Here is a 13154-nt window from a genome sequence, read left to right as displayed (position 1 = left end):
AGTCAGTCTCCCCCTACCTCCCCCTCTCTCTCTAATGGAGTGGTCAGTCTCCCTCCCCCTCTCTCTCTAATGGAGTGGTCAGTCAGTCTCCCCCTCCCTCCCCCTCTCTCTCTAATGTAGTGGTCAGTCAGTCTCCCCCCTCCCTCCCCCTCTCTCTCTAATGGAGTGGTCAGTCAGTCTCCCCCCTCCTCTCTCTCTAATGCAGTGGTCAGTCAGTCTCCCCCCTCCCTCCCCCTCTCTCTCTAATGCAGTGGTCAGTCAGTCTCCCCCTCCCTCCCCCTCTCTCTCTAATGCAGTGGTCAGTCAGTCTCCCCCCTCCCTCCCCCTCTCTCTCTAATGCAGTGGTCAGTCAGTCTCCCCCCTCCCTCCCCTCTCTCTATAATGGAGTGGTCAGTCAGTCTCCCCCCTCTTTCTCTAATGGAGTGGTCAGTCAGTCTCCCCCCTCTTTCTCTAATTGAGTGGTCAGTCAGTCTCTTTCTCGCGCTGTCTCATTGTTTATAGGTTCAGGTTAAACAGGATGTAGTGGGTGCTAAATACAGACCAATGTCAGAGAGACAATTATATCTAAACACTGTTTGTCCCAACAACACATCCTTTGTAATGACTCTGGCACAGTTTCTCCCCCCTAGCCAGTCTCTTTTCTTAGCCTCCCTCTCCCTCTACCAGGTCTATATATAAAACATTTTTACTTTCATTTACGTGCTACCTCGGGGCCAGGAATAGCCCAGCTGCTGAAAGGCTCAGGTTTGGGCAGAGTTTCCCAGGGCACCAGGCTTATCTGTTCCCCTCAGCCCTGCTCACAGCATCCTGTGCTGGGGGACGGGAGAAGAGCCGCAGGGGGCTGGTAGAGGTGGAAGGGAGGCTGGAAGTCTATGGCAGGGGAGGTAGGGGGGGCAGTCTGTACAAGGTGGCGGGACTGGAAGGTGGGAGGGTAAGGGAAGTGAAAGAGGACGAAGGCCATTCAGGATTCAGGACCATCCAAGGGCAAAGGAGGCACATTGAGAGCCCTGTCTGCCCCTCTCTGCCCTTCCCTGTCCTGAGTTGGGCCACTGGGGCAGCATGGAGCTGGGCCAGGGGCCAAAGGAGTGAGAGGAGCCCAGGTCACAGGGTAGGGCTACTGTTTGGCCAACAAGACCCCTGGGGTCCATCAATCGCTCCAGCTACTACATCCATTAGGCGTCCAACTCCATCGCCCTCTCTGCTCTCACCCTCCAGCCCTTTCTTCCCCTCCTGCCCCACTCTTCTCTCACCCTCCTGCCTCATTCTTCTCTCACACTCCTGCCCCTCCTGCCCCACTCTGCTCTCATCCTCCTGCCCCACTCTGCTCACCCTCCGGTCCCTCTTGCCTCACTCTGCTCTCATCCTCCTGCCCCTCCTGCCCCACTCTGCTCACCCTCCAGTCCCTCTTGCCCCACTCTGCTCTCATCCTCCTGCCCCTCCTGCCCCACTCTGCTCACCCTCCGGCCCCTCCTGCCCCACTCTGCTCACCCTCCGGCCCCTCTAGCCCCACTCTGCTCACCCTCCGGTCCCCTTTGCTCCACTCTGCTCGCCCTCTGGTCCCTCTTGCCCCACTCTGCTCACCCTCCGGTCCCTTTTGCCCCACTCTGCTCACCCTCCGGTCCCTCCTGCCCCACTCTGCTCACCCTCCGGGTCCCTCCTGCACCACTCTGCTCACCCTCCGGTCCCTCTTGCCCCACTCTGCTCACCCTCCGTGTCCCTCCTGCCCCACTCTGCTCACCCTCTGGTCCCTGCTGCCCCACTCTGCTCACCCTCTGGTCCCTCCTGCCCCACTCTGCTCACCCTCCGGTCCCTCCTGCCCCACTCTGCTCACCCTACGGTCCCTCCTGCCCCACTCTGCTCACCCTCTGGTCCCTCCTGCCCCACTCTGCTCACCCTCCGGGTCCCTCCTGCACCACTCTGCTCACCCTCCGGTCCCTCTTGCCCCACTCTGCTCACCCTCCGTGTCCCTCCTGCCCCACTCTGCTCACCCTCTGGTCCCTGCTGCCCCACTCTGCTCACCCTCTGGTCCCTCCTGCCCCACTCTGCTCACCCTCCGGTCCCTCCTGCCCCACTCTGCTCACCCTACGGTCCCTCCTGCCCCACTCTGCTCACCCTCTGGTCCCTCCTGCCCCACTCTGCTCACCCTCCGGGCCCCTCCTGCCCCACTCTGCTCACCCTCCGGTCCCTCCTGCCCCACTCTGCTCACCCTCCGGGTCCCTCCTGCCCCACTCTGCTCACCCTCCGGTCTCTCCTGCCCCACTCTGCTCACCCTCCGGGTCCCTCCTGCCCCACTCTGCTCACCCTCCGGTCCCTCTTGCCCCACTCTGCTCACCCTCCGGTCCCTCCTGCCCCACTCTGCTCACCCTCCGGGCCCTCCTGCCCCACTCTGCTCACCCTCCGGTCCCTCCTGCCCCACTCTGCTCACCCTCCGGGTCCCTCCTGCCCCACTCTGCTCACCCTCCGGTCCCTCCTGCCCCACTCTGCTCACCCTCCGGTCCCTCCTGCCCCACTCTGCTCACCCTCCGGGTCCCTCCTGCCCCACTCTGCTCACCCTCTGGTCCCTCCTGCCCCACTCTGCTCACCCTCCGGTCCCTCCTGCCCCACTCTGCTCACCCTCCGGTCCCTCCTGCCCCACTCTGCTCACCCTCCGGGTCCCTGCTGCCCCACTCTGCTCACCCTCCGGGTCCCTCCTGCCCCACTCTGCTCACCCTCCAGTCCCTCTTGCCCCACTCTGCTCACCCTACCGGTCCCTCCTGCCCCACTCTGCTCACCCTCCGGTCCCTCCTGCCCCACTCTGCTCACCCTCCGGTCCCTCCTGCCCCACTCTGCTCACCCTCCAGTCCCTCTTGCCCCCTCACCAGCTCCTTTATATGAAATCAAAGCAGCAGGAGGAAGCCCTGCGGTCCAGGCCACTAGTCCTTGGGGTACTTTTGTTCAAATGTTCAGAGATTATGCTTTCCTTGAATAGCACAGTACAGTAGCTGACAAACAATGAGGTGAGCTCCACCCGCCCACATCTTTCAATGGCACAGGGATATTAGAGCACAGGGAAAGAATCGCAATGTATCTGGAAGGAACACAGGCATTTTGATTACCTCTAAACAATCTGTGTGTGTTTATTGTTGACTCCAGATCACTGTTTTCTGAACGGTATTTAGTATGGGTGAGTGTTTGTGTGTTTGTATCTATGTGCTTATTGTTGATTGTTTTCTACTGAATAGCCATCTATACAATATGTGATTATGATGGTACGCTTGCATGCGTACGTGCATGCGTACATGAGTATGCACACATGATGGTGTGTGTGTGTTTCTGTGACAGATGTCTGTGTGTGTCTGTGACACTTGTGTCTGTGTGTGTCCATGCTCGTGTGTTCCTATCCCTAACCTCGGTGTTGTGGTTTCAGACAGACAGCGGCCATTTGTGGAGGAGCAGAATAACAGTCCAGACGTTGTGTATATGAAGGAGAGCCAGCCTCTGGTCTTCCCCTGTAGGGTCACCAACCCTGACGCCACTGTCTCATTGGTCAAGGTGAGTTCCCTTCACCCTAGTGCCCAATCAGATTCTATGACACACACACACACACACACACACACACCAGGCCCGACAGCAGACCCGCTTGCGTTCACAATTCGTTTTAATAGGTGCAATAGTAAAGACCATAGGCAGCTGATGAGTTTCAAGTTTGAGGAAGCTTCCAATTTATCCTACCATTTCTACCCATCTTTTATATGCACATTTTTGTGGAACAGTTTAATTTCAAAAATAACATTTTATTTTCTCAGTCATTGTCACGTGGTTAATCATAAAAATCTGAAATAAAATGATAAAAATGTCAAAGTTCAAATTGAACTGAGGTGAGAGCAGCAGCCTCTGCCACGTGAACACAATGATACACTGTGATCCATTGGCTAAAGAAATGAGCTCATAGAACTCTGAGACAGCCTATAGGCCAATGCAGCAGTAGGCCTGTAACTTCCATCTCAACTAAGTAAAGCTGACAAATAAAAACAGTAGAAAATAACCTGATGAAAATTCTGCTTCTTTCAAACACAATCATCTCTCTTCTCCACCTGTCTGCCTCCCTTTCTATCTGTCTTGAGCTATTGTTAGTGAACTGCAACATTGTATCAACTAGCCTATTCTGGGCCCTCAGAGTTTCCCACCCAGTGAGCTCTAGACAGACTGCTGTTTTTTAAAATAACATTTCCACTGACTATATGGGGTCATCAGATATGTTGCTCTTTCACACCGAGGCTTGGTGATTATTGAGGCCGGGAGTGTTGGAAAGATTGTTCCTAAGTATTAGAACAATCATTCGCAATGGATGTTACACAAGCCAACGAAGTCTGTTTTTTTGAGCAAAAATAAGTGGTGTACATGGTGAGTTAAGACAATCAGAAATAACACTTTGCCAAATGAGCACATTCCTACATATACATGTGTTCTGGAGAAAGACGCATCATATCTTCGCCACACCTTCCTCCTCTTCTTCTTCTTGTCTCAACATTTTAAATGATTCTCAAGACACATTATCCTCACACATACACTATATGACCAAAAGTATGTGGACACCTGCTTTCTAACATCATGGGCATTGCTGCCATAACAGCCACTCTTCTGGGAAGGCTTTCCACTTGATGTTGGAACATAGCCGCGGGAACTTGCTTCCATTCAGCCACAAGAGCATCAGTGAGGTCGGGCACTGATGTTGGGCGATTAGGCCTGGCTCGCAGTCGGCGTTCCAATTCATCCCAAAGGTGTTCGATGGGGTTGAGGTCAGGGCTCTGTGCAGGCCAGTCAAGTTCTTCCACACCGATCGCGACAAACTATTTCTGTATAGATCTCGCTTTGTACACGGGGGCAATGTCATGCTGAAACAGGAAAGGGACCAAACTGTTGCCACAACGTTGGAAGCACGGAATCATCTAGAATGTCATTGTATGCTGTAGTGTTACGATTTATCTTCACTAGAACTAAGGGGCCTAGCCTGAACCATGAAAAACAGCCCCAGACCATTATTCCTCCTCCATCAAACTTTACAGTTGGCCCTATGCATTAAAGCAGGTAGCGTTCTCCTGGCATCCGCCAAACCCAGATGTGTCAGTCGGACTGCCAGATGGTGAAGTGCGAATCATCACTCCAGAGAACGCGTTTCCACTGCTCCAGAATCCAATGGCTGCAAGCTTTACACCACTCCAGCCAACACTTGGCATTGCTCATGGTGATCTTAGGCTTGTGTGCGGCTGCTCGGCCATGGAAACCCATTTCATAAAGCTCCCGACTGCAGTTTTTCTGCTGACGTTACTTCAAGAGGCAGTTTGGAACGCGGTAGCGAGTGATTTTTCTTCAGTACTCGGCGGTCCCATTCTGTGTGCTTGTGTGGCCTACCACTTTGTGGCTGATACATTGTTGCTCCTAGACGTTTCCACTTCGAAATAACAGCACTTACAATTGAGCGGGGCAGCTCCAGCAGGGCAGAAATGTGACAAACTGACTTGTTGGAAGGGTGGCATCCTATGACGGTGCCACGTTGAAAGTCACGGAGCTCTTCAGTAAGGCCGTTCTACTGCCTAAGTCATGCTCCCTGGTGAAGTATTCTGAATTATTTTATTTAGACAAGAGTAATTATATCATTTTGGCAAAACATCAATTTCCTTTAGGGCAATGCATTCTAACAGTGCACAGTGCACCCGCCAACTTTCCTTTCCAATTCGCAAGAGACTGAAACCAGAGATCTGTATGTAATGACGAGATGCTCATGTCTCCGACCTAACAATGGGATTCTTTGTCCCAAAGGCGGGAAGGCAGGCGAGAAGCTTAGGTCTGCATATTACTCCCATAGAAACACATTGGGCTTACACTGGACAGAATTTGGCAAGAGTGAGCCATCTCGCTTAGCCTCTTCCTCTCTGCTGAAACTATATTACCAGAGAAAGCATCAGAGCAAGAAAAACAGCTCCCCTCTACAGTGCATTCAGAAGCTATTCAGACCTTTTCCACATTTTGTTACATTACAGCCTTGTTCTAAAATTATTTAAATAAATGTTTTTCCTCATCAATCTACAACCAATACCCCATAATGACGAAGCAGAAACAGGTTTTTAGAAATATTATAGAAAAGGGGATTCAGACCCTTTGCTATGAGACTTGAAATTGAGCTCAGTTAGAGCAAATACCAAGCCATGAGGTCGAAGGAATTGTCCGTAGAGCGACGAGACAGGATTGTGTCAGGGCACAGATTTAGGGAAGGTTACCAAAAAATGTCTGCAGCATTGAAGGTCCCCAAGCACAGAGTGGCCTCCATCATTCTTAAATGCAAGAAGTTTGGAACCACCAACACTCTTCCTAGAGCTGGCCGCCCGGCCCAACTGATCAAAGCATTGTGGCTGCCAAAATCAAGTCACATTCTCCACCTCAACTTCACAATGTCAATAACTCTCACATCCACTTAGTGGCTGCCTGATTCTGCTTCAGACAACTAGTCAGTGTCTTGTCAAACAAGGAAAGGCAACAATATAGTGTTTGTCAAGTACCTAGCTATTTCCACTACTGGCACTCCTGACTACCTCTTAGAACAATACACTTCTCTCTGTTTCTCCATCAACACTCCCATCTGTACACAAGTCACAGGGCGCTTGTTTCTCCTAAGACAGATCATTGTTCTTATCTTGGCAACCGTTCTGCCTTGGAGTGTGCGTGTCTGTTTGTTTGTGTCAGTCTGCGGATGTGTGTGAAAGTGTGAGGATGTGTTTGTGAGTGTTGGTGCCTGAGTGGTGAGTGAGTGTGAGAGTGTAGATAAGTGCAATGAAGTGCAATTTGTATATGCTTCTGTGTGTGTGTGTGTGTGTGTGTGTGTGTGTGTGTGTGTGTGTGTGTGTGTGTGTGTGTGTTTGTGGCAACGTCTCAGTGTGTCAGAGTTGCCCCTTTTTTACCGCTTCTGAGTGAGCGGCGCCTGCGGTTTCCTCTGTCGTCCTGTTGGCACTGTTGTTACCCCCGGAGACAGGACATGGGGTCTGGAGTGCCCCCTGTCTCCGCCAACCCTTCCCCCTACTCACACACCCCTCCTCTCCTAAGGCGGTCTGGCTGCCAACCTCCTCCTGATTCCTTAACCAGCTGGTATCCTGGCCAGAGGAAGCTGAGGTGCCAGTAGTAATGGGCAGGACTGACTGGCGCTAGCAAGGCAAGGGATGCCCCTCAGGCAAATCTTTTGACAGTATTATTGTACGTAGATAGCCTCTTCTGTGGAAGAGATTGAACGGTTTGATCAATACAATTCAACAACATTCAGGTAGGGTGAGTGGGCTGCTGGCAGTTTATTAATTCATTGTCTTTCCGAGGAGTGTTTCAGGAAATGGTAAAAGTGCAAAAAAAAATAAACAAACCACTCAGTAATCTCTCACTTTCCTCTCGTCCCTGGCTCTCCCTTCAGGATGTGCCTTGGAATCCGAAACGAAGCGCGGCAGAACACACACACACTGAGGCAGAACACACACACACACAGAGGCAGAACACACACACACTGAGGCAGAACACACACACACACTGAGGCAGAACACACACACACACTGAGGCAGGACACACACACACTGAGGCAGAACACACACACACTGAGGCAGAACACACACACACTGAGGCGGAACACACACACACTGAGGCAGAACACACACACACTGAGGCAGAACACACACACACTGAGGCAGAACACACACACACTGAGGCAGAACACACACACACTGAGGCAGAACACAAACACACTGAGGCAGAACACAAACACACTGAGGCAGAACACACACACACTGAGGCAGAACACACACACACTGAGGCGGAACACACACACACTGAGGCAGAACACACACACACACTGAGGCAGAACACACACACAGAGGCAGAACACACACACACACACTGAGGCAGAACACACACACACTGAGGCAGAACACACACACACTGAGGCAGAACACACACACACTGAGGCAGAACACACACACACTGAGGCAGAACACACACACACACTGAGGCAGAACACACACACACTGAGGCAGAACACACACACACTGAGGCAGAACACACACACACTGAGGCAGAACACACACACACTGAGGCAGAACACACACACACTGAGGCAGAACACACACACACACACACACTGAGGCAGAACACACACACACACACACACACTGAGGCAGAACACACACACACACACTGAGGCAGAACACACACACACACACACTGAGGCAGAACACACACACACACACTGAGGCAGAACACACACACACTGAGGCAGAACACACACACACACTTCACTTCTGTTTGCTCTCTATGTTTACGTCCTGCTCCCATCTCCACACAAACGCCCGGCCCTGAGCCACAAAGGTAATTATGCTAAAAATACTCTGTGTTCCCTCGCCCCTCCCTCCATCCGTCCCGATCTGGCCCAGCATTTCGAACGTAGAGTCCATCCCACACACACACACACTGTCACACACACTGGAGTGTGTTTTTTTCCTGGAATGATTTTGCACTCTGCCTGGATCTTTAATCTGTCCGGCCCACCTTTCAGCAGGGAACAATACCCAGGGGGCCACTCTCTCTCTCTGCAGCCGTGAAAGTGACCCGGTCGGGCGAGGGGAGAGGAAAGGAGGTGTAGCATGACCTAGGGGTCCAATTCAGTCCAGTCTGAGTGTCTATATCCTGTAGTAACAGAATGTGAGCAGATGGATTGGAGTCATGTTTCCCTCATCCTGACATTTCTCTCACCCTCCAACCCACCTCAACCCACCTCAAACCACATCAACCCACCTCAACCCACCTCAACCCACCTCAACCCACCTCAAACCACATCAACCCACCTCAAACCACCTCAAACCACCTCAACCCACCTCAAACCACCTCAACCTACCTCAAACCACATCAACCCACCTCAAACCACCTCAAACCACCTCAACCTACCTCAACCCACCTCAAACCACCTCAACCTACCTCAAACCACCTCAACCTACCTCAAACCACCTCAACCTACCTCAAACCACCTCAAACCACCTCAACCTACCTCAAACCACCTCAAACCACCTCAACCCACCTCAACCCACCTCAACCTACCTCAACCTGCCTCAAACCACCTCAACCCACCTCAACCCACCTCAACCCACCTCAACCCACATCAACCCACCTCAAACCACATCAACCCACCTCAAACCACCTCAACCTACCTCAAACCACCTCAAACCACCTCAACCCACCTCAACCCACCTCAACCTACCTCAACCTGCCTCAACCTACCTCAAACCACCTCAAACCACCTCAACCCACCTCAAACCACCTCAAACCACCTCAACCCACCTCAAACCACCTCAAACCACCTCAACCCACCTCAAACCACCTCAACCCACCTCAAACCACCTCAAACCACCTCAACCCACCTCAAACCACCTCAACCCACCTCAACCCACCTCAAACCACCTCAACCACTCTCCACCCCTCTCCACCCCCTCAACCTGTCTCCACCCCCTTAACCCCCTCCACCCCTCCTTACCACCCTCAACCCCTCTCCGCCCCTCTCCACCCCCCTCAACCTCTCTCGACCCCCCTCAACCCCTCTCAACCCCCCTCAACCCCTCTCCACCCCAGTGGGGCTATGAGCTAGTTAACACTAGGGGGCTATCAGCTAGTTAACACTAGGGTGGGGTGGGGGTATCAGCTAGTTAACACGGGGGCTATCAGCTAGTTAACACTGGGGGGCTATCAGCTAGTTAACACTGAGGGTGGGGTGGGGGTATCAGCTAGTTAACACTGGGGGCTATCAGCTAGTTAACACTGGGGGTGGGGTGGGGGCTATCAGCTAGTTAACACTGGGGGGCTATCAGTTAGTTAACACTGGGGGTGGGGGGGGGCTATCAGCTAGTTAACACTGGGGGGGGGCTATCAGCTAGTTAACACTGGGGGGGGGGGGCTATCAGCTAGTTAACACTGGGGGTGGGGGGCTATCAGCTAGTTAACACTGGGGGGGTGGGGGCTATCAGCTAGTTAACACTGGGGGGGTGGGGGCTATCAGCTAGTTAACACTGGGGGTGGGGGGGCTATCAGCTAGTTAACACTGGGGGTGGGGGGAGCTATCAGCTAGTTAACACTGGGGGGGTGGGGGCTATCAGCTAGTTAACACTGGGGGGGGGGGCTATCAGCTAGTTAACACTGGGGGTGGGGGGGCTATCAGCTAGTTAACACTGGGGGGGTGGGGGCTATCAGCTAGTTAACACTGGGGGGGGGCTATCAGCTAGTTAACACTGGGGGGGGGCTATCAGCTAGTTAACACTGGGGGTGGGGTGGGGGCTATCAGCTAGTTAACACTGGGGGGGGGCTATCATCAAATCAAATCAAATTTATTTATATAGCCCTTCGTACATCAGCTGATATCTCAAAGTGCTGTACATAAACCCAGCCTAAAACCCCAAACAGCAAGCAATGCAGGTGTAGAAGCACGGTGGCTAGGAAAAACTCCCTAGAAAGGCCAAAACCTAGGAAGAAACCTAGAGAGGAACCAGGCTATGTGGGGTGGCCAGTCCTCTTCTGGCTGTGCCGGGTGGAGATTATAACAGAACATGGCCAAGATGTTCAAATGTTCATAAATGACCAGCATGGTCGAATAATAATAAGGCAGAACAGTTGAAACTGGAGCAGCAGCACAGCCAGGTGGACTGGGGACAGCAAGGAGTCATCATGTCAGGTAGTCCTGGGGCATGGTCCTAGGGCTTAGGTCCTCCGAGAGAGAGAAAGAGAGAAGGAGAGAATTAGAGAACGCACACTTAGATTCACACAGGACACCGAATAGGACAGGAGAAGTACTCCAGATATAACAAACTGACCCTAGCCCCCCGACACATAAACTACTGCAGCATAAATACTGGAGGCTGAGACAGGAGGGGTCAGGAGACACTGTGGCCCCATCCGAGGACACCCCCGGACAGGGCCAAACAGGAAGGATATAACCCCACCCACTTTGCCAAAGCACAGCCCCCACAACACTAGAGGGATATCTTCAACCACCAACTTACCATCCTGAGACAAGGCTGAGTATAGCCCACAAAGACCTCCGCCACGGCACAACCCAAGGGGGGGGGGGGGGGGCGCCAACCCAGACAGGATGACCACATCAGTGACTCAGCCCACTCAGGTGACGCACCCCCTCCAGGGACGGCATGAGCGAGCCCCAGTAAAGCCAGTGACTCAGCCCCTGAATAGGGTTAGAGGCAGAGAATCCCAGTGGAAAGAGGGGAACCGGCCAGGCAGAGACAGCAAGGGCGGTTCGTTGCTCCAGAGCCTTTCCGTTCACCCTCCCACTCCTGGGCCAGACTACACTCAATCATATGACCCACTGAAGAGATGAGTCTTCAGTAGAGACTTAAAGGTTGAGACCGAGTTTGCGTCTCTGACATGGGTAGGCAGACCGTTCCATAAAAATGGAGCTCTATAGGAGAAAGCCCTGCCTCCAGCTGTTTGCTTAAAAATTCTAGGGACAATTAGGAGGCCTGCGTCTTGTGACCGTAGCGTACGTGTAGGTATGTACGGCAGGACCAAATCAGAGAGATAGGTAGGAGCAAGCCCATGTAATGCTTTGTAGGTTAGCAGTAAAACCTTGAAATCAGCCCTTGCTTTGACAGGAAGCCAGTGTAGAGAGGCTAGCACTGGAGTAATATGATCAAATTTTTTGGTTCTAGTCAGGATTCTAGCAGCCGTATTTAGCACTAACTGAAGTTTATTTAGTGCTTTATCCGGGTAGCCGGAAAGTAGAGCATTGCAGTAGTCTAACCTGGAAGTGACAAAAGCATGGATTAATTTTTCTGCATCATTTTTGGACAGAAAGTTTCTGATTTTTGCAATGTTACGTAGATGGAAAAAAGCTGTCCTTGAAATGGTCTTGATATGTTCTTCAAAAGAGAGATCAGGGTCCAGAGTAACGCCGAGGTCCTTCACAGTTTTATTTGAGACGACTGTACAACCATTAAGATTAATTGTCAGATTCAACAGAAGATCTCTTTGTTTCTTGGGACCTAGAACAAGCATCTCTGTTTTGTCCGAGTTTAAAAGTAGAAAGTTTGCAGCCATCCACTTCCTTATGTCTGAAACACATTCTTCTAGCAAGGGCAATTTTGGGGCTTCACCATGTTTAATTGAAATGTACAGCTGTGTGTCATCCGCATAGCAGTGAAAGTTAACATTATGTTTTCGAATGACATCCCCAAGAGGTAAAATATATAGTGAAAACAATAGTGGTCCTAAAACGGAACCTTGAGGAACACCGAAATTTACAGTTGATTTGTCAGAGGACAAACCATTCACAGAGACAAACTGATATCTTTCCGACAGATAAGATCTAAACCAGGCCAGAACTTGTCCGTGTAGACCAATTTGGGTTTCCAATCTCTCCAAAAGAATGTGGTGATCGATGGTATCAAAAGCAGCACTAAGGTCTAGGAGCACGAGGACAGATGCAGAGCCTCGGTCCGATGCCATTAAAATGTAATTTACCACCTTCACAAGTGCCGTCTCAGTGCTATGATGGGGTCTAAAACCAGACTGAAGCATTTCGTATACATTGTTTGTCTTCAGGAAGGCAGTGAGTTGTTGCGCAACAGCCTTTTCTAAAAATTTTGAGAGGAATGGAAGATTCGATATAGGCCGATAGTTTTTTATATTTTCTGGGTCAAGGTTTGGCTTTTTCAAGAGAGGCTTTATTACTGCCACTTTTAGTGAGTTTGGTACACATCCGGTGGATAGAGAGCCGTTTATTATGTTCAACATAGGAGGGCCAAGCACAGGAAGCAGCTCTTTCAGTAGTTTAGTTGGAATAGGGTCCAGTATGCAGCTTGAAGGTTTAGAGGCCATGATTATTTTCATCATTGTGTCAAGAGATATAGTACTAAAACACTTGAGCGTCTCTCTTGATCCTAGGTCCTGGCAGAGTTGTGCAGACTCAGGACAACTGAGCTTTGAAGGAATACGCAGATTTAAGGAGGAGTCCGTAATTTGCTTTCTAATAATCATAATCTTTTCCTCAAAGAAGTTCATGAATTTATCACTGCTAAAGTGAAAGTCATCCTCTCTTGGGGAATGCTGCTTTTTAGTTAGCTTTGCGACAGTATCAAAAAGGAATTTCG

The 13154-nt window shown here is 51.3% G+C and overlaps 1 protein-coding gene across 3 annotated transcripts in view; it reads left to right on the top strand.

The window, feature by feature from the left end:
- Positions 1 to 13154, top strand: part of LOC110489662 (vascular endothelial growth factor receptor 1) — a 75667-nt gene that overhangs the window by 9524 nt on the left and 52989 nt on the right. For 2 of the 3 annotated variants that reach the window (XM_036943824.1, XM_036943826.1), the window contains exon 4: positions 3407 to 3531. In XM_036943824.1, coding sequence (XP_036799719.1) covers positions 3407 to 3531 — 125 coding nt within the window. The remainder of the gene's footprint in view (positions 1 to 3406; positions 3532 to 13154) is intronic. The other variant, XM_036943825.1, reaches the window with a different exon arrangement.

Source organism: Oncorhynchus mykiss, chromosome 15 (genome assembly GCF_013265735.2).
Source record: "Oncorhynchus mykiss isolate Arlee chromosome 15, USDA_OmykA_1.1, whole genome shotgun sequence".
Classification (NCBI taxonomy): domain Eukaryota; kingdom Metazoa; phylum Chordata; class Actinopteri; order Salmoniformes; family Salmonidae; genus Oncorhynchus; species Oncorhynchus mykiss.
Note: the sequence above shows the minus strand (reverse complement) of the source record. Positions and strands in the feature narration are given on the sequence as shown.